The sequence below is a fragment of the Coptis chinensis genome, chromosome 6, assembly GCF_015680905.1.
Source record: "Coptis chinensis isolate HL-2020 chromosome 6, ASM1568090v1, whole genome shotgun sequence".
Lineage (NCBI taxonomy): Eukaryota > Viridiplantae > Streptophyta > Magnoliopsida > Ranunculales > Ranunculaceae > Coptis > Coptis chinensis.
The window spans coordinates 43,984,117-44,007,546 of record NC_141461.1 but is presented as its reverse complement, the minus strand read 5'-3'; the positions used below and the strand labels follow the sequence as shown (position 1 = coordinate 44,007,546).

The 23,430-nt window shown below is 35.1% G+C and overlaps 1 protein-coding gene across 1 annotated transcript; it reads left to right on the top strand.

The window, feature by feature from the left end:
- The first annotated feature begins 2,483 nt into the window (after positions 1-2,483).
- LOC147493123 (uncharacterized) lies at positions 2,484-3,705 on the top strand. The gene is made up of 2 exons (XM_086567754.1): positions 2,484-2,802; positions 2,903-3,705. Exons 1-2 carry the CDS (start codon positions 2,484-2,486, stop codon positions 3,703-3,705), a joined length of 1,122 nt encoding a protein of 373 aa, XP_086423880.1.
- Positions 3,706-23,430: the final 19,725 nt, after the last annotated feature.

The following is a 23,430-nucleotide window of genomic DNA, read 5'->3' as shown; positions in this document are numbered from 1 at the left end:
CTTTCTCCGTAATAGCAGATGTTACTGCCTTGGATTGAACAATAACAGTGCAATTAGACAACGCACCAACGTCACTCATAACTTCATCGTTGTAAGGATAAACAGACCTGACTATATCTAGAAGATCCATTTTAGCTCTACCAAGGCAACTGGAAAATAAAACAATTTTCCCAACGCACAACACATTTAAATAATATGTAAACCAACGTTTCGAATGAAAATTATACCCAACTTTGTTGTTATTAAAAAATACAATATAGCCAAATAGTGTTTGGGCCAAACAATTTCTTAAAAAAGCATTTATATTTATCAGGTTCGCTTTTAACATTCGATGTTTAATTTAATATCCAATTCATTCGAACAACTATTCAAAATTCTTTTTTCCTTAAATATTTTATCATTAACATCAATTAGGCACCCCCTAACTAATTCTGCCTCCCTACTACCTCAGCACAAACACACCAAATATGTTGATTGTTTAAAATTCAAAACATATTATCGTGCGGTCTCAAATTTCCCACGTCATCCAACTGAAAGGAAATCTAACCCCATATTAAACAAAAAAAAGGCCTCCCGCCCCTCGATACACTTAAACGTTTTATAATCAACCAACCATTTCTACTAACTAATTAATTTCTCTTTGTTAAATTTTAATTAATATACAAAATACACCCCCTAAATAATAACGCCCTATACAAAATAGTGTAGCAAGTGGTTTTTATTATCTGTGACTTTACGTTGTATATAGATTACACAACATATAATTGAAAACATTGTTGTTATGTTGCATAACTTATCTGTTGGTCTCGATTACAAATGTTTGCCTCCTTGCATTACTCTCTATACAAATTTAGCAAATAATTCAAAAAAAGCATTATTATATTCGGTCACAACCAAGTGCATGCATACGTACTTACACTTTCAATTTTCGAAGCATAGGTAGCAGATACTATTAACAGCAACCCCACATGTCTCCTTGGCTCCTTCCCCAAAACCCAATAATTATTTAACCACCCCTTCATCGAACACTCCACTTTATAAAACCTATCATTTTTTTTAATCATGAGTTTGGACTTTCAAATGTGGCCACCATGAAAAGTGGCTTTAAACAGACAGAGGACTCTGTTCCTTTGCTCATTAAGACGGTAATGAGCATCAAAGTTGTAAAAGCATTCCTTCCAGAAAAACCCACTTTTAACCAGTAATTGTTCAAAGAATCTTGCCCCCCATTAACACCTGTGCAACCTATTAAGTTTATAAGTTAAATTTCTTTTTCTTTTTTGGCATTTTCTTTTCCATATCCAAAAAATATATATTAATAAGTTAATCGACAAAATTGTATATTATGTTATTATTTTACATTTTTTTATTACACCACCATTTTTTTTACTTATCCAAAATTATAATTTTGTTAGCTTATTGAAAACATTTGATTATATCCGTTAAATAAAGGGTAAGTTGGGGTTTATACAGTCTATTTCTCTGCTTCAATTCTACACAATTGAAAAAGACATGATGGTGTTTATTAGGTATCTACAGAGCATTCATTACAACGACAGTTGATGTGCATTTGACCATTACATCTTCCGCAGTTAGTTTATTCTCCTAAAAAATATAAACCAACAAAAACAACTTCATAAACCTTGATTATTTTCATATATCATTAGTTGTTATAAATAACTTAATGTTAAGAAAAATTCAATGCAATGAAACACAGCTAACATTTCATAAATTTATTGAATTTAGTAGTGAAAAATTACAAATGTTGTTTTTTTTGTTCAAAATAAAAGCTACCTTAAATTCTCCAAATGGTTAAGCTAATTGCAAAATTTAATTCTAAAATAGTTAAGTTTATTATAGGCAGCACATAAGAAGACCCAAAAAACACTGAAAGAAAAGTATATTATCTGCTTTATCTTCAATTCCTATTCTCTCCCTCCCATCTCTGGTCACAAACTCTCGCCAATTCCGGGTGTTCTTCAGAGGCTCCTGAACAATTACGTTAATTTGTCTCATCTCCTCGATTACAAACAACCGTCAGCCCCATCAGGGTACTGTTTATTTCTCCTTCCAGATCTGATTTTTTCTCAATGTATGAATAATTCTTTTTGCTCTTTCGTCTTATTTATTTATTTCCCATTTCGGGTCAATTTCAACTTGGATATTTTAAGCCTTTATAGTTACAACAACGATTTCTTAAAAAAAAAACATACACCAAAACAAACAAATGAACAACATTATTAATAATGGGTCGTATGTCTTACTTTGTTCTAACTGTTTAATGTAATTTCTTTAACTACTTATTAATATATTTCAACAAGGAGGGAGAAACTATTGCTTTTCACAAACCAAGTACCATATTGTCTGGGATCAAATTGGCACTAGCTAAAGTACTGCCACGAACTCACTAGATCATAGGCAATGTCAAGAATATAGATTTTTGGAGAGACTGCTGGCTTCATGGTCAATCCTTACAGCATATCATGAACTTGAGTAGTGATATTTTGAAAGGATGTACAGAAACCCTCGATATGATTATACATAATGATGAATGGAGAATCCCAGAGGAACTGCAATTTCTGTTGGATGAGCATGGGATTGATATCCATTCCCTTGAAAAGCCCAATAGTTCAGAGGTAGATGAGAGAGTGTGGACTCATGAGCTTAGAGGAAACTTTACTGTCAAATCTGCATTTGGCGAGATTCGGAGTACTTTAGCTACAACATGTTGGAGCAGAATTGTGTGGAAGAAGTCAATACATCCACAATTGTCAGCAATTGCATGGAAGCTGGTTCATAAGTGTACTACCACTCAAGAATCGGTGAAGATGTAATAGTGAAGATTTGGATAACTTATTATGGAATTGTGACTTTGCACATGACCTTTGGAAATGGATAGCAGATAAATTCCAGGTTGAAGCAACCTTTGCATCTTTCACCGAGGCCATCAATGTGGGAACATGCCTAAGTCCTAGATTGCGAGATTTATGGCTATCTGCTGTCCTTGGTGGTGCTGTCAGTCTATGGAAACATAGAAACAAAGTGTTTCATGAAGATCTTCAGAGCAACCTCAGGTTCTACAAGTCTTTCGTCACCTCACAGGTGTTAACGACTGCTTCGCTTTCGAAGAACTTCAGCAACTTGCAAGACAAGGATGTATTAAACAACTGGGGCATTGAAGGGAAATTGAGACGAGCACCTAGAATCCAACCGTGCTGGTGGACTCTACTTGATAATGGAGTGCTTAAACTCAACACCGATGGAGCTTCTAAAGGAAATCCTGGGCCTGCTGCTGTGGGTGTCTCTGCAAGGAATTCAGGTGGAAGATTTGAATTCGTGTACTGCAGAAACATTGGTGTGACAACGAGCTATGTCTCAGAATGTATCACGATACTGGAAGGCATTGAAATAGCAGTGAGCAAAGGACATATAGCTATCTGGGTTGAGTCTGATTCTAAAGCTGCTGTTGCTACCTATAACACCAAGAACATACCCTGGCAACTGAAAGCGAGATGGAGGGCACTCGAGACCAAATTAACTTTGGTCTCATTTACTAGCACGTGGCGTGAGGTTAACTTGGCAGCTGATATGGCGGCAAATTATGGGATTAACTTAGTTAACAACACCAGCTTTTTATGTGAAGGAAAACTCCCATGGCTATATAAATGGGAGGTTCCGGATCTAGCCTACTATAGATTTGACTGAGCTTGATTTGAAGTAGTTAGGGAGGCCTCTACTCTTGTATGCAGACATTTTTTTTTTTCTTTTTAGTCATTAATACAATTCTAACCCACTTAGCAAAAAAAACATATATAGCAAAATCGTCTACCAAATATGAATAAATGCATTAAATCAGTGCCAAATATTAAATCATTTTAAATCTATTATATATACCGAGTTTTCAATATATACCCTTTAACTTGCACTATTTTTCACAATTTTGTTTTTTTAGTCTTAATGATAATTTTAGACTGTCACAATATAATGTTGTAATATATAAAATAGCTTATAATAAATGTCAGGTAACAAAAATATATGCGTTTGTCACCAATAAATATGGATGTTTCCAATAAAAAACAATATTTCTGGTATATATCGCTCTTCAGAGACCTCCAATATATATATAACAAATTTTGATATTGTAGGTCTTAATAGTTGCTAATAAAAAAGTATAAGTTGTTTTATTTTTTTCCCCAATTGTTTAAAGTAATTCCTTTAAATACAATCCTAAATGCTTACTACACAAGATTACTGTGTTGTTCCTTTCTTTGTTGTTCTGTGTGTGTGTGTGTTTTTTTTAAATTTTTTTCGATGTGAACAAATAGACACATTAATGATTTTATATTGGTAACTATTTGTTTAAATAAACATTTAACATCAACCATGTGCTATGAAGTTGATATTTTTGTTAAGGAGATCGAAGATGTAAAGAGGATCGTCATATTAACTATATTTATTTGTGTTGTTTTACTATTATGGAAGGTAGCATACTAGCAATAGGTGTCTAGACCTAAATAAATGTATGTGAACGTTCAACGAACCTGAGTTTTGTTTTCATTTTTTAAAATAAATCAATTGTATCATGTTAATATATTTAGTTAAAAATCTTTTTTTTGTTATTGATAATTTTCTTATATTATTCTTTTGATATAAACATTTTCCTGACTAACTTATTGCAAATACTGTTAACCACATCTTTAAAAGTTACATGTTAACAACCATTCGTGCAACGCATGTCAAAAATAATTAAACTCTTATTGAATCATACGCGTAAGTTACTATAAAACCACGTCATATTTCTACGTCCATGTGATTCAGTTTTCAACTAACTTACAAATTATCACGTTCTATTTTCCAAATTACATTTCCAAGAACACAAAAAAGTTTGTGAAGAAAGATTACCAAGATATTGGTGCAACTCACTCAGAATAGCTATATCATTTTTCTCTGTAATTTGATATATCCCATGTTTGGCTGAACTTAGCCAACATCACAGTAGTATTTCAAAATAGTGTATCATCCCGTCTCTTACATTAAGACTTTCAAAACATAATATAGAAACACATGATTTTTTAACTTATCAAAATAATTTAAAAAATACACTTAATTATGTAGATTAGTTAGAATACAATATTGTTCTAATAGATGGAACTCCACAGCTGCTAGAGTAGAAGAGATGTTTTAAAGGTAAGTAGAATGTTGACTGCCTTTGGCAGAATTTAAGAAGGTTGTGGCGTCAAAGTGCATTTAATACCTATGACTACTATGTCACCCCGCGGGACCAAAATATTTGACAAAAAATGAAACCATGAGTCTCTGACCCATGACATTTTTTCACGGATGCACACATTCAATTCTCTATGTCCAAATTATACATTAAACCCAACCCAAAAAAGACGTCTTAATGAAGAGGATATTTTATGTTGTTATTATTTAATCACTATTAACTATTAATTATTATTTACTTTTCTCATGTAACGTTAAGTTAATTAATGTAATTTACTTAAACAATAATACATATTTCATTAGTTAAAATTTGGGTTTCAATGTTAGCTGACGCAATGAAAGAAACTTCAACTTCATTCCGCTCGACTAGAGTTAGGATTGTGTTGGGCTCGAGTTACGATACAATTAGGCCCATATAAGGGAAAAAGTAAAGCACTCAATGAAGTTTTTCTCTCACCAAATTAACAAAGTGGGACTTATACATATCACTTAAAGGCTATAGACACAAGTTTCCCTTTATGTGCCCCGTGAAAATAAAATATTTTTGTTTGACAGATTGAAGTTTCTGTTTAAAAAAATAATATCGTTGACGTATACAGGCAAATCGAATTGTTGTTAGGTATAAAACTATAATAAAGTAATGTGGATACAACTACCAAAACCCTAGCACGTTACGCCTATAAATTGAGGAAATTTCATTTTATCATAGACATTTTTTTTCCCCAGCAAAAAAATTTCATTTATCTTTGAAGATCATGGAAGAAAGGGTTCTAGAATTAAGCATAGTTCCATTCACGAATACAACAACCGCGTCAAACAACAGTGGATCATTCATTACATCAGAACCCAAGGTTGTGAGTTATAAAGAGTGCATGAGAAATCATGCTGCTTCAATTGGCGGGCATGCTAAAGACAGAAGTGGTCACTACATACCTATAAGTCATGGTGGTCGTGTTGTTGAAAATAGAGATTTTTATCTTAAATGTGCCGCATGTGGGTGTCATAGAAATTTCCACCGTCAAGAGCTGTCTGGTCCAATTGGAAGTGATCAAGCACCACTATTACAAGAACATGATGATCAAATGTTAGAAGAAGTCGGTGGGGGTGGTGATTATAATAGCGTGAAAAGCAAACGGTTTAGAACAAAATTCACCAAGGTGCAGCAGAATAGAATGACACAGTTTGCTGATATATTAGGTTGGAGAACACATAAATCTAATGATACTGCTCTTAGTCAGTTTTGTTGGAAAATTGGAGTTAAGAAACATGTTTTCAAAGTATGGATGTATAATAACAAAAAAAAAAAAGGGGTGAAAAATAAGTGACAACTGATCCTACGTCTTACATTACTGTTATTGTTAAAATAGACGCTACTATTGTGTTGGCCCATTTTTCTCGCCCTGTAAGCTGATGGAATTCTAAGTCATTATTGAATTTGTTCTAAAACATCTTCATATCAAATATAATAACTCCAGTTTGATAGACTATAAGCTAGGTCATGCAGGATTAGGGCGTCTTTGATTATTGGTTTTTGTCAGTGCTGATTACTTATCTTTGATTATTGGTTTTTGTCAGTGCTGATTACTTATTCTAATTGTAAGTGGTTGACTACTATTTCAGTATTTTTCCCCAGCAACTTATAAGTACGTGGTAGACCCTTTTTTTATATATATGTTTACTCTTTATAAGTCTGACAAGCGTAAGTAGCAAGGCTTTACTTACACAAACTTATAACTAGCAAGCTCTTATATCCACTAACTTCAACATATAGTTTGTCTCTAACAATATTATGACAAATTAATTTTGACTAATTTAACTATCTCACAGTCAAATAACTATATCCACTAACTTATTGTGCAAATTCTTCAATTGAAATTGATATATTTCAAATGACTATATTACTCCGTGCCGAAGGCACGGGTTACACCTAGTTATTAATATAGCATGTTTATATATATAGCCTACCACTAGTGCCAACAGTTTGCTTTTATAACTATTGCCTCTTAAATTATTAATATAGCTATATTAATAATATTACAACTTGACCTATAAATGTCAATTACAAATAAATAGTTATAAATAATTAGAACAAGTGTGCAACAAGCTGCGTCGCAAGTCTTCTCTGAATAGCAAATTTTATCATTCTACAAACAAACTCGTTAAAACCAGCTGTCATAACGTTATTGTCCATAACTTTATGAAGTCTCTTGAGGAGCTCAACAATTTTTTTTATATTTATTTTTTCTTACAAATAAAGTTTTTAATAACAAGTGTGTGATTGAACCTAGATTTTATAGGGAAAATGGTATGCCCACTAACCACTGGAGAATTAACGACCTTATTATACATAGATCAGTTTATTAAATTTATATTTAACAACCCAATAACACAATCCCTTTACAGGGTTGAGACCCGGCTAGGTTTGATAACATTAAATAGTGGTGGTGGCCTGGTGGAAGTGATGGATATTGAAAATTCCCTCAATATTCATCAATTTCTCAATCCTAAAATAGTGGATTTCGGATTATCTCTTTGCTTTGTGGATATTCATCTCTCGGTTTTTGTAAGTTTTATTTGTTTGGTTTCATTTGTTGTACTTCCTAAAGTATTTGAACTTGTATTTGAAACTTAGAACATTACTTTATTATGGTATATAACAATAAAAAATATGTGTAAATTAAATAAGTTAGTTAGCATTTTTGAACAATAGAATAGTTCAATATTTTCCATTAATGTTCTTTAAGCTTTCTTTACTTTCAAGTCTTTCAATTATGTTTTCTACTTGCTTTTATTTAATGGCTCCTTCAATGATCATGAGCTAAACCTCCTCATTAGAGGAGCTGAGTGAATGAGAAAGCTTGAGTGAGAAGACTTGTGTTTTGTTCAAACAATCATCTAGTGCCTAAAGTTTGGTGTAGTATTTGCTTAGAGATAAGGAACATTATATTGAAGTAGGAATAATGATTGTATAGAGGTATAGATCAAAGTTTCTTATGCTAATAAGTCTTGCATAAAGATATGGAAATTTGTTAGGGATCAAGGATGATGTTTGAACAAGTTATAAGTCTATCATTTAAACCAACTCTTTCACTTCTTTAATCAACTTCTCTTCTTCATCAAACCCCTTGTTTTCAATATTATTATTAGTATAATGTTTTCACATCACACACACACTCCATCTTCACATATAAACAAGAGTATGAAAAGGATCACCTTTCGAATCAATTGAACTAAGCTATTTATCTTCTATAAGAGTGGACAAACCCTACTTCTCACTACTAGTACAACCTCATCTCAACAACCAATAACCACAACTAAACCTTGATACCTCACCACTATACTACATCATCTCTTTTGTTTACTAATATTATTATATTTGTTTCTTGGTTAAAGAACGAATCTTGGATTGTTTCTTAGTTAAATAACATTTCTCTATCATCGATTCTCAGCTAGAGAACTTATATGGTTATGCAACGAACTAGGCGTAGGAGTAGTATTATTTTACATCAGGTCTAGGTCTAGGTCGTCGTGTTATTTCAGTTAAGTAAGTTACGGGCCTTGTGATTAACGCAGGGAATGTTTAGTTTTTTACATCACGTCTTGTATTAGGGTTAGTTGCCTATAAACAGCCGTTTTAGGGTTTGTAAACGAAAGCTTTTGTTTATTAATATTATTATCTTCGTTTCTTGGTTAAAGAACGAATCTTGGACTATTTCTTGGTTAAAGAACAGTTCTCTATCATCGATTCTCAGATAGAGATCAATTATTTAGATTGTTTGTGAGCTAACACTTCGCTACTCTGCATTAAAATTTCTAGCTCGTAAACTGTTGTTATGTTTCGTGACACATGATTAAGCCTGAATCCAGAAGGATTCGCAAATTGGGTCAACACAACTTGCCATTTTCTGATACACGTAGCACCATACAGGTAGAGTTAATATATTGCACTACACCATTTGGGCCAAATAGGAAGAAATATCAACGCACCTCGACATTATGCGCCAAAGTGGGATTTATATGTGACTTGCAATTTGATTTATATCAACGCCTAACATAAACTAACATCTGTACTGTGCCAACTTCTTAAGGAGTTGAGCATATAAAAAATGGAGTCCAAATTATATTCAAGTGTACACTAATCATAGAGATCACGTTATCCATATATAATGTGACATAGTAATACATCATATACATTTAACACTTAATTGTCACTTGTGCACCTTTATTAATGTACAATTAATGTAGAATGCATAGTCATGGTCCAGATCTTACAAATTACTTAATCTGCACTAAAGTGTAGCATGAGCATATCACTATATATGCAAGGATTATTTAGGTTTTAGTCCTACTTTTTAGGTTGTATTTAGGTTTGTCCTAAAATTATGGATTATTAGGTTTATATCCTACTTCCATCTCTTCACTGGGAGTCATCCGAGTCGACTATAGTCAAGTTGTTAAATTTTATTATGTGGCAAACTACCCTTTTGCTTGCCTCCAACATGGTGACTAAGCATTTTAGTGTGGAAACCAATCAAACCAGTGTGCCACGTGTCAAAAATCTGCTAAGTATTCAAGAGAACTCTTCATGAACATTAATGGAAAAAGAAGTACATTACCTCCAAACTTTAACAATAGAAAGTCAGAATCACAAGTGCATTGGTATTACCTATTAAGTCAGTAATAACAATATCAAATTCAATTACAAATTGTGGAATTGGATGTATTGATTTTTTTATTAAACATTAAATCAAGATGCTCCTGAACAACTAATAACTTAATCCCACTAACAAATACCATGTCACTGACCATGCATCACTAACATATCCATTGAACTAACGGTGCAACAATATCAATCTTCGAATCAACGACAATTTCACCCAATTCCCAACCAATTCTTTATTTATTAAGATAACCAATATTATACACTAATTTGATTCAATGAATATGAGAAAAGAGAGAGATAGTGGGTGAGCCTAAATACACTATAATAATCCATAATTTTAGAACAAAAACCTAAATACCTTATAAAAAGTGGGACTAAAACCTAAATAACCCTATATGCAATGCCTATACGAATAATATGAGCCTTGGCTAACACATAAAAAAGTATATGCCTTTTGTGGTCATATTTTGGGATAGGCTAAGAGCTCTCTTATCTTCAGACCCCTCATGGTTCCATTACAAAGTATATGAAATGCACAGCATGCAAGTCACACATTAATACAAAGTCATTCTTAATATGACAACATGTTTTGTGAGCAGGGAATACCAACAATTATTTACATAGAGCTATGGTAGCAAGGAAGTAGCTGCAGAAGGATCATGGGATAACTGGAAAAGAAAGCATCAAAGGTACTTGAAACTATTAGGCCCATTATTCATGTATGACTCAATTGTACGTCTGTATCTTGATAGGGTTGATGTATGCTTGTTTACTACTACTTAGAGGTTTGAACTCTCTAAATTGATGCAAAAGCACTCAAGGTTCCTTACTCACGATCTTCGTTTCGTAGAGTTTGAATAAGGATTCGAACTAACCTAAAGTTTAGAACAACTACAAATTGGATGTTATAATAAAGGGAACTAAGGAGTAAGGTTATAATATTGATGCTAGGTTTTCCTTCCTACACAAACATTAAGAAAGACATTAAAGTTTGAAAACATGCACTTAATACCAAAATAGAGATTTGAAAGAAAAGGTGGATAGTTAATCCTCCTCATGTGAAACTATCATTAGATGTTGATTTGAAAAAAGTTATTTGATCCTTCCTAGACTCATAGACAAGCCCCTAATGGAAGAAAAGATTTGATCCCTATCATGTATGACTCACTTAAGAGCTCACACATGCTAGCAAGTGGAACTAAGCAATGACTTATCTCTAAGCTCATTGCTTTAATTCCTAACTAGACACTACACCAACTATCATTTTGGGATAGGGTGTAGAGCTAGTTGTTCTTCCTAACAACCTACCAAACCAACAAAAATTGATTTACCCTCACATGAGTTGGATTAACTCCCCAAAAGAGAAGTTAGCTCATGATCCTTGGGACAAGGATTTATAGACTAAAAAACACACAAAAGAGAGAGAGAGAGAGAGGGGGGGAAGCTAAACAATCAAACTCACTTCTATTTATTTTCTAGAAGAAAACAAGTGTTTCCTCCATTAAAACTATTACAAGCTTTCTAATAAAAACTAAAAACTAAACTTATGATTTTTTTTTACTAAGGAACTAAAATAATGCCATGTAAGGAAAATAAGTCAAGGGAGTAAATGGAGTGTCCCCCACCCTTGTCTAATTTCTTCTCCATTTGAGAGAAATCTCATTTCCTCCCACGTGAATCATCAAACCACATTAATTCATTTTTATCCACCACATTAAAACAAAGTGACACCTTGCCTTTTTTTCACTATTAACACCTAATCTAATTTATTACATGCAAGGTGTCAACTTTGCACCAATAATTTGTTATTTTTGTGTTGACATGCTCCATGATTGATGACTCATCCAATCTTGTGGCCCCGCATAGTGGGTCCATATGCAGTCCAGTGGCGGTTCGGTATTTTGGGCAGTTTTACAACTTCCCGCCTATGCGTAGAATTCATCGCCCTGATTGTCTGAGCAGCTCTCTTGTCGCATTCGGAGTCCTGGTTCGAGAGGTAGGAGCTTTGGAAGTTTGATGCTTCCGCAGGATTTGGAAGAATTCATATATACGTCGTTCCTCGTGCTTTATCGCGAGGTTTAACCAATATTTCCATGTTTATCGCAAATACCGCAAAGATGAAAACATATTTATTTCATGATTATTAAACACATAATTAACCAAATTTATATTTCTCAATGGGGTTTCATAATATACTTTTGGGTGCTTATCAAGGGTTATATACTAAAAGTATTACTTTTGTAATAACCTAATTCTTTATATTTTGAATGAGAATCATATATGCAAATGTTATGCATATTATATATGTTATTAGTTATATGCATGCGACTAATATTTTATGTTATAGATGATATGGTGTGCAGTGACACACAGAAGATCATATCTTTAGTACCTTATAAAGTATAAATAAACGTTCACAACCTAGATGGATTTGGACAAACTATTGGTACGGTTGTAGTATAATCTGGTATTAGTCTATCTTGACTACAGGATTACACTAGTACACTTTGTGTATATTGAATAGGACCAAGTGAGGTTGTTTCTCTTTATACTGACTATATAAGAGAACAAACATCTCTGATATTATGGATGCTTGTCCTTTTAATTCGGATATAATAACGGGCACTTGCGTGCATTGTACATTGCTTTAAATCATCAATGAGTGAGATTTATTTGTGAATCAACAAACTCAATAGATTGGATAATGACATTATATGTAAGGTGTGCTGTTGATTATAGAAGGAATCCGTGACCCGCAGAAAGTCGGGTTGATGATGTCCCCTTGAGAAGCTCATAAGAATTGTCATGTAAACCCTGCAGATGGATTTAATCTGACATGACAATGAGTTTGAGTGGTACTACTCAAGGACATAAGAAGTTTATTAATTTAGTTGTCAGTAACTTGACTTAATCAACGGGCATTTGATATCTTAAACACAGGGAGATCAACAAGCATATAATATGCCCATAAATGTAATATGTAATTTTGGATTAGGGCGGTAGTGCAACAATGACCTTTAGTAGAATAAGTCATTTGTTGACGGACTTGGGCCGTGTGTTTTGGACGAACATGGGAAGCCCAAGCCCATCAGGAGACCTAATCCTGATTTCTCCTCATGGTCCATGTTATATAGCCTATAAATAGAAACCTCTTTCTCTGGCCGTTTTTTACACAAAAAAAAACTCAGGTTTTGCTCAAGGAAAGATAGATCCAAAATCGGCTCTAATTTTGTGAGTGAGAGAGGCCAAGGGAGAAAGAAGAGGTTGGAAGATCGTTGTCCACATAACGTCCATTCTAAAGATAGGAATACAACAGAAGATCAAAAAATTGCTAATTTATAGATTTTGGATTCTCATAGTTATCTTAGCCGATCTAAATGTATGAATTCCTAAACCAAACCGTGAACACTTTTATTCCGCTGCGCATGGTGTTTCGCGGTTCGTAGTCATTTGATACGACCATAACGGTTCCTACATATCTTTCTTTTCTTCACTAAGTAAACGAATAAAAATTTCATTTAAGTGTCTTAAGTTAGTCATTCTGTGTTTTTAAAAGCAAACTCCGTAATTTTATAGTAGAGAAATTATAGAGTAACAAATCGAAATCAGGAGTTTTGTCATGTCCCTATTACCCCAGTGAAACAATAAAGAACAATTGAGTGAGAACACGTTGAAGCAAGATCAGTGAAAGAAAAGTTGCAGACAACCGAAAACACGATCGGATATTAGCTTGATTGGTTAAGTTCTTGTCGGTTGACACAACTACATAAATACATGACAGCTACTGTAACGCCAGTGTTCAAAGTAAAATGCTACCCGTTTCACAATGTCAACTGCAAAGTCACTTCAGCATTCGTCAGAGATATGCACATACTGCAACAACAACATGACAACCAATCATATTCAGAAACTTTACTCTTGCCAGTAACTTTTAGCAACTCTACTCATCTATATAACAAATTAGGGAAGGGTTGGGCACGATCCGACGGTCCAAACACTTTCTCAGAGTTTCATCATGTTTATGACATGGCGGAATCTACGGGTAATTGGTCGTATGTCTCTTTAGTTAACGCAGACCGGCATACTGTATCGCGATTTCCTCCAAATAAACCAACGCCTCCCCCTTCTTATTTTCTCCTCACTCTCATCCCTACCGCCCTCATTTCTATCAATCCAAATTTCACTCCAAATTTCTATTCCTCCAAATTTCACTCTCATCCCTACCAAGACTCCATATTTCTCTGCCTCTTCATTTAACCCATTTAAATTGGTTTTGGAAAAGTAATTATTCCTCATCCATCTACCTCTATTTTGGAAAGGTTACAGCACTATTTGGTTTGATTTGGTGGTTCAAGGATATTCAGCAGAAAAAATTCGGCAGCACTACAAGGTCAGACACTACTATATTCAGACACTACTATATAATATGTTGTTAAGCTAGACATTTGCAAGTTGATTGCAGCACTATATATTATAATTCGGCAGCACTATCATAATGTAAAGTGTTAGTTCCTTTGGATTTTTTGGTATTTTTTTTAACTTGGAGTACTTTAATACATGCATTTGTTAAACTTCGTTTGGTTTTTATTAATGGGGCAAGATTTGGAGTTATGTAGTTTGAGTAGGAGAGTAGGGTTTCGATTGTGTTACTTGCAAAGTGTTTGAGATATGCAGGGTCATTGATCACTTCTGTTGCATGTACTTTGTATTTTACTTTTGAAGTAAAGGATTTTAAAGTTTTGTCAACGATTCAAGTTAGAATCTTAGGACCTGATTGAATGAATCTCTATGTTCTAGCCAAACGATATAATGAAAGCTTCATTTCTGTAACAATTCTATGTCTCTAAGTAAGGAGATTCTTTTTGATGGGTTGGAAATTTAATATTTTACAGGTTAAAATATAATTGATTTCTCTATTCCTTTTTTTTTTCAGGTTAATATTTTACATGTTAATATTTTCAAATATAATTGATTTCTCTATTCGAGTTTAAGCACAGGCTGGTTGGAGATAGCTGTTGCAGGTGCACTCCGTCCACCAGATAAATTAAACCACATTATTTCTTTATTGTTCAAATTGGACAGTATATTTCTTTTGAAAACTCGACCACATTATGAAAGTATAGCTAAATGGACAGTTTTACAGGATTTGAATTTTGAAGGAGAAATGTTTGTCATGGAACCATTTTGCTTTCTAATTATGAATAAGCTGGTATGCTACTGGAGAATGGGCTGCTTCAGTCAAATTGTTGCAGCTCGAAGAAAACAAAGGAAGGATCGGAAGAAGGCAAGAAGGAAGAAGGCATTTGCATTAGAACTGCTACAGAGGCATGGAGGACAGACTACAAGTTTGCATTGTCTTGTTGCAACTCACCTACCGCCGCTGATGGTTGTTAAGAGATTTGGTCTCCGTATATGGATCAGTAATGAAACTCCAATAATTAACATCTATTGTTGATGTTGTTCCAGAAACAATAAAGCCGGTTACAACTGCTGCAACTTTGTTCCGACCCCTTTTACGTATTTCTCTGCATCTTTGGTCTCTCGGCATAAGTCACTAAGTTCAACACAGTTGAGGACTTAGCACTTCTCACTCAACTGAACTTGAAAGGAAGAATCAAACCAGCAAATGGAATTCGAGAAGATTCTTGGATTCCACTTGATAGAAACATAGTGAAACCCAAAACAACTGATGGCTCTTCTATTGGTAATCCAGGTGTTGGAGGAGCAGGTGTGATTTTCAGGAACTCACAAGTTGAACTTTTGGGATTGTGCATGGACTTTACAAACTTGGAGGCAGAATGCATTGCCTTAAAATCTAATCGCAATGGAAATGGCAGCGGAGACAAAGGATGGAACAAATTGTGGATTGAGAGGGACTCTATGGTTGTGATTCTGGCAGTTAAAAGAGGGACTCTACCTTGGCCTTTGAAAGCACGATGGCAAAGAGCAACTCTACTGATGGAACAATGGTGGATCACTTTACTCTCAGATAAGCAAACTTTGAAGCCGACTCCTCAGCAAAAAAAAAAAGGCGACTCATGAATCACGGAGACTTCTTTATGGAGAACTACTAGGCCTGAGTTTGTCCCAGTTATTGAATGTCTATTCAAGACATCCGATAGATTTGACTAGCCTTTCTTTGAAGTATTTTGATTTAAGAACCATGTAACAACACTCTCGATGTAACATTCTTTATATTTGTAATATATCCTTACTTGTGTGCAAAAAAGTGCGCAAAGATCATCGTGACACTATCTTGTAAAACATTGTTAGTCCTTGGATAAGAAGTATATTTAAACACAGGCGTATCTGCGTATGTGACTATGGGATATGCGAAGATAACTATTTTGTGGTTTATCCATCTTTTCCTATTATTTTTTATTATATTACTTAGGGATCGCCGTGCCTATTCAATGACTATTAATAAGTCTCAAGGACAATCAGTGAAGTATGTTGGTATTGACCTCCACACGGAAGTTTTCAGTCATGGTCAATTGTATGTGGCGCTCTCATACCCTAGGCAGCGCCGAAGATGCGTCGGGGTCTTCAGTGCCGTATGGCACGGGCAAACCCTAGTACTATACACTTAAAACCAATCATATGAGCTCCCCATCCTACTGCCCCATTAAAAAATTCAATAAAAAAATAAAAAATGTGAAATTTAGAAGCGAAAGACAAACTCAGTACCGCTCGGTGACAAATTAAACAAAGTCGTGCTGAAACTTGTTCCTTGCCCTCTTTGAATAGCTCGTTAGGAAAGAGAACCATTAGTGGCACGAGATCAATTGCCCTTACCTTTCTTTGACTTTGCTCCTCTTGTGCTGCCTTTATACTTGGTTTTTGCTAATGGTAATGTTTGGTCCCAAGTTTAAACATTACCACTTAACAAACCACATTATAGTATTATACTAGGCAATTGATCTCCTTGGCACTAATGGTAGTTTTTCCTGACGAGCTATTCAAAGAGAACAAGGAACAAGTTTCAGCACAACTTTCTGAAGGCACAGACCACTTAACAAACCACATTATACTAGGCAATTGATCTCCTGGCACTAATGGTACTCTTTCCTGACGAGCTATTCAAAGAGAACAGGGTACAAGTTTCAGCACAACTTTCTGAAGGCACAGACCACTTAACAAAGCACACTATGATGGGAAGTTAAAGGACCAAATGGTCCATTAATCTGAAGAACTAATCCTCCAGCAAAGGTCCTAAGACACCAGTGATGGTGCACCATCCACCAAAAAACTGGATGCTACACCTTGGCAAATAGCAACACAGTTCATCAAAAACAATGTTATTGCAGTGAAAGAGCTACAAGTTAGGTGCAGTAGCATCGCCTGCAAATGTGAAATAAAAATATAAAGAACCAAAGGGACACTCCATAATACATGCGCGCATATAACAATATTATCATCAAAATTATGCAGTGCCACTTAACATTTCTAAGAAAAATGCAGACCATCCATAACTGAACTCATTAGTACAAGTTACCAAGTTTCACTACAAAAAACTGATTTCAGCAATACCAAATGGACCTACAGCTGCTAAAGTTTATAATAAAGCCCTACTTATCCATAAGAAAAACTCCCTACTGTGCATTCGTCAAGCTTCTAAAGTTCCCTGTTCCAATGTAACCTAGCTAATTATCCATCAGAAAAAGTATTAATTCGAATTATACCACGCCAAACCTAACACTCCCTAATGTGCATTTGTCAATCAACACTAAAACAAATAACATAACCAGTTTTCATCAACGGAAACCAAACCAGTAATCATCAACTAGAACCGCATTCGACACTTTACTACACCAAAATCCACACATATGAAAAACAAGTAATCATCAATGAGAGCCTTTCCTGTTTGGGGCATGTTTCACCTCATCTTTATGATTGGTCAGCTCTGCTATATTCCCAAACACGCTCCCACATTGTTCACATGCCCAGTCCAGATTATTTTTGTGAGAGCAATGGTTGTGCACACAAAGCTCACGAACCGAGGAAATTTGCAACTCTTCCCTTTCAAATCGGCACAAATGAAGCATTTGAATGGATGGGTGAGAGAGTAGTCAGGTATAATCTGCTTCCATCCCTGTTACATCAGAAGGAAGAACATCACACACCAAAACAACTAAAATTCTGTATACAATCTTCCAATCAAGCACACGTCAGCAGCAAGCTCCACGAAAAGAAATTTCCTTTCAGCAATTGCAATTAAATTCTACAAGCATCGACTCTAAGCTAAGACATAAGAAAACCAAACTATGATCACTAATTTCTATAGACTTTACTACTTTCTACAATCCCTGTTTATTTATAACAACTAATTTGGACCTGCATATAATATTTCAATTAAGGGCCACTTCAGCTAATATACAGTAGAACAACATATAATTAAGGAAAAGTATAAGATAAATAGGACCTAATTGAAACTGGCCAAATACATAGCTGCTTATCAATATATACAAAGAGAAGACAAAAATTATGTTGTCCTATTTATGGGAGTACTCCTATTTATTTATAAACACCCATAGGAGTTTACTCAATATTGTCACCATTTGCATATCCTCCGAAGTGGGCATCTTTACAGAGGACACTTCCAAAAATATGTCCGCATCAACCACCTATCAAAAATGCATAGCTTTGCATGTAAGATTAACTGAAACGTGGAGATACAAAATTTCTATTTCTTATATAAAAAACCTAAGATATAAAACCTAAGATGAACGAGATATGTTCCAAAAACATTCAAAAGTAAGAAGGGTTCCGGAAATTGGAATCCCTTGCAATCAATAAGACCAATCTACATTACCATAGTGTCCTTTATGTACATGTGGTGTTAGTCAATGTGCCACACATAATTTATGTCTGAGTTCAATCAATCACAGGCTGGATAAAGCTCGACAAGTCTCCGACCCATTGATTTGGTAGATCATAATCCACCATCATCCAATATTGAAATCTGGTCCTCTAATATGTTGATTCGAATCTGATTTCATAGAATTGCATCAGACCAGGTCATGGGTTAATCCGCTCCAATAGTTTTTTAAGGCTTAATTGGGTTTTGCTGGGCCCAAGACGACTTGAAACCGTTCAGATCATTTACAATCACGCCTTGACATTTTGCTGTCAAGAATCCGGACGGAAATTGTTATTAGAACGGTTCTGAAAACACCTTGGTCGGATTCAACAAGAGCCACACCCGAAATAAAGAGACATGTTATAAAGTCAGTTATGATATTCTTGGATCAAAATTAATTAATTATTCCCTTCTGGAGCTAAAACAATAACAGCAAGTGGCTTAGTGCTATAGTGGTACAGACTATAGTAGGCCTTGGGTTCAATTAGTTACATTCCATGTCCAATTAAAATGACAATCTACAATTTATACTGATTGACATTGGACCTACTGAACCGATACATAACCAGGTTGTATCTAGGCATTCCTTATCAAAATAGTGGAATCTCACATAACCAGGTTCTCCATGCTTCAGGACAACCAGAATACCTAAATGATCGCCTTACAGATCTCTAGCGTTAAGTCTTCGCCCGAGTGGATGGGAGGTCTTTCATTCCAGAATAGACTGTGGTTTCTCTATTCCCAGCACAACTAATCACTCTGTAGTATTTGTTTGCACTTCTAACCAGCGCTTGATTGATGGGGATTACAACTGTTTAAGGTCCCACCAACCCTATTTCAGTTCAAGTAACCAAGCTGAAGGTTTGGTCAGGCTCAAACCTATATCATCCGGCTTGAATCCGACACGTTGACAAACTATAACCATCCTACTAAAATTTTATTATTACAAATGAAGAAGGAAGTTTGGAGAGCAAAGAGAGTACAGTCATGTAAGCTCTGATGTACATAAGAAAATTATAAGGTTTTACATAATGGAAACTTCCTAAAACAACCAGATTCACCAACTCCCCATCCCTGAAAAGAAGAGGCCTACGTACCACCTGACAAAACTCTTTACAACGTACAGTTGACTCCAACCCGAAAAGCAGACTAGATCCTAAAGAAGAAAGCACAACCCGAAACAAGGTTAACCATCTCCCCATGTCCCTAGAATGTCGTGATTTCTTTAATGCTTTCTAAGTTTGTTTATTGCAAGGACACGCCCCAAAACAACGCAGAAATAAAAACTCCAGAGAAACTTTGGTCCCCAAAACAACAGAACAAGGAAAATCTTGAATAAGCACAGTACTGCCCCAAGCACACATTCAAGAAAGGGACAAGGAAATTCTTGAACAGGCACAGTACTGCCACGAGTACACATTTAGTGGAAGATGAAGGGTCGTGGCAAGACAAAAGGAGGAGTCAGAGACGCGGCAATCTACGACCCTCGAGATAAGTCTCTAATCATCAGCTATATGAAAAGTCTGAATTTTTATGGTAATGATGAATCAAAGAAAGATATAAGTTGGATAATGCACAAGTACACTTTGAGTGTTTATCCTCCTGGTCAACAAGTATGGGCTCTTTGTAAGATCATCAAAAAGATCAATAACAACGCATGTTCAAGTTCAGGAATAATGTTGAAGAAGAATAATAGAAAGAGGGTTCAGGAGGATTATAACCCGCTTCCTTACATGCCAAACCCTAAACCTCCCCGAACATCTTACCAAGCACTCAATAATCGGTTGTCCCTGGAATTAGAACAGGTTTAACAATAATGCGAAAGTAGAGGCTAGACTAATAATCTCTAACCCACCAATGCTCCTAACAAAAAAAAAATCACACCAACTCAAGATAATATCTAATTTATAGTAAAAAGAATGGTCGAATATGATCTTATAAAGGCAGTAGGAATTATGTAAAATTGTAAACTAGCTGGCGGAAGCTTCAAATTCACTAGATTGATGTACCACGGTACCAAGCCGAGAGAAGGAGACGTGCTACTGGCTGCAGTTTTGTTTCAATTGAGTGAAAAGCCCTTTATATTGGGTCTGTTTTGTTTTAATATGTTTTCCACTAAAAAAATCTACATTAAAAAATAATAATAATAATAATAATAATAGTAAAAACTAAAAACACTCAAAAAATACTGCCCTGGTGCCTGTCAAAGACGTATCCCCAACGTAGCTGAAATTGTAAGATATATAAGAGAAATCGGATTCAATCAAAAGAGAGTGATGAGAGAGCAGTTCAGGAAAGGAGAGAGTGACAAGAGATAAGTTCAGGAAAGTCAGACGTACGTGCTGCTGCTGCTGTTTTGTTTCAATTAAGTGAAAACCCTTTATATCGGGTCTGTTTTGTTTTCAGACATTTGTAACCTAAAAAACACACTAAAAACACAAGAAAAGTAAAAATGTTCAAAACATAATGCCTGTGAATGTTAAAGGTGTATCCCCAACGTATCCAAAATTGTAAGATGTATAAAATAAATCGGATACTCCATATGGAGTATCAGACACACTGAGGGCGTACGGAGCGTATCCGTGTCTGATACATATCAGACACAAGAAGGCCTATCGAGATGTATCCGTGCTTCATAGGTTATAAACTTAAGCCATTAGAGCTCATTGGTGCTTTTTGAGTCAATAAATTTGTGTTTAAGGGTTGAATCCCATGGATAAAATCTCGTCTGTCCCATACTGATGAATACAGTGTTGTTTATTGGTATTAAAAGAGTGGTTTTTGGATTAAATGCGTGTAGATTTTAGGATTCTTCTGAAATCCCCTCTCTCAGACCAAGTTAGGGTTAATTACTTAATTTAGCATTAACTTATGATTAGTGTTTAATTGGCATCCAACAAAAAAGTTCCAAATCACACTCTAACTCACTCTATGGAGTGAGAGAAAGAATGACACATAATAAACGAAAAAAAGCACACAATGGTAACATGAATTGCCCATCCCACCAACTTCTTGAGAAACATCTCAATCACAAGGTCCCAAACACAAAGAGAGTCCAACCCAGAGCCCTTTACCACCCCCAAGTTTTTTGCTCTCTCAGTTATCTTTCCAACCAGCTGTACAACTAGCATAGAAAACAGGAGAAAAGGGTTTTACGTCACCTTAAATTAAAGAATAAAGGCCATATAAGTTTGCATTTCAATTGCAGTGATACATAAAACCATCTACAAGTGGCTTTTGAGTAACAATACCGTAATATTGAGTATCATTATCAGAAGCCAAATGGAGGCTTGTAGAAGTCCATTAATTATCAGTGATAAGTTGGACTATACTCGGGAAAGATAAGAAACCCCTGGTTTCCCGGAAGGGAAGACCAGGCAGCTACTATACTATCATAATGAAGGATAGGAGATCCAGCTAGTGGTGACCATTTATCCTTGCCGGGTTCATACACTTGAGAATATGAAACTTCCATATCATCTCTTTTGTTGGTTGTTCCAAATACAAAGATTTGTCCATAATTGACAACAGCTGCAGGACAAGTCCTGGTATAGTTCATAGGGCTAGTGAGGTAGAACAAGTAGAATAGTCACTGTCAATTATATCTTGTGTATCGAAAAACCGTGAGTCTACAATGCCGGGAATATCCCAATGTTTATCATCCAATTTGATAGGTTTTTGAGCCTAGGGATACGCAACTAAAGTGTCGTGTAGTAATGTCAGGAGTCATGATAGAAAACGGACGGGGAGGTGTGGGATTTTTTATTATTTTTTTATTTTCTATAGATTTTGAAGGATCAATAAGGTACCATGTTGTGTAAGGAGGAATGTAAGAACTATCAGTGTCGAACATACCTCTTCCCCTTAAAGCGATGCAAATACACTTCTTCTTCATCGAGTTGGTGACAAAATATTGGTCTTTGGTTCCGAACTAAAAAATCTATATATTAAGTGTTTGTTAAGGATATATTACTATATCCTTAATAGTAAATATTAGGTGTTTGTTAAGGATATATTACTATATCTTTACTACACCCTCTGCTCACACAGTAGGGGCGTGTGCGGAGGGTGGAGAAGAGAGGGGGAGAGATGGGTTTGTGGGTGGGGGGAGAGAGAGAGTTAGGGTTTGGTTGAGAGGGAGAGAGAGAGGGAAGGAAGGAAAGAGCGAGAGAGAGATATGTGCTTGAATATACCCAGATGATGCACCTTTTACTTAGGCCCAAATTTAATTGGATATCAATTTTGACTGCCCAAATAGAACGACAACCATTTCTCTCAAATCCATCTAGACCAAATGGTAAAAATCTTAAATTACAAAAGAGGGAGAGAGTTGAATAATATTTTTATAACACATTGTGTTTGGTGAATTGGGTTGGGGATATAAAGATTATAAGATCTAGACAATCAAAGAAAGAGGGATGAATTAGAGATCAATACATTTTCTTCCAATTTTCCGCAACCATCAGTATGTTTATTCAATTCACAATTTTGTTTTTTTAATCAACCCAATCATGGTTTCTAGAAAAGTCCCTTATCCTTTTTCTGTTAATAATAAAAGAGTTTGTTACATTCTCAAATATAATTTGATCTAGAGAAATGTTAACACTACAAAAATTGAGAGAGAGAGAGAGAGAGAGAGAGTTTTGTTAGGTGAAATCGATAAGCTACAAATGTATCAAAA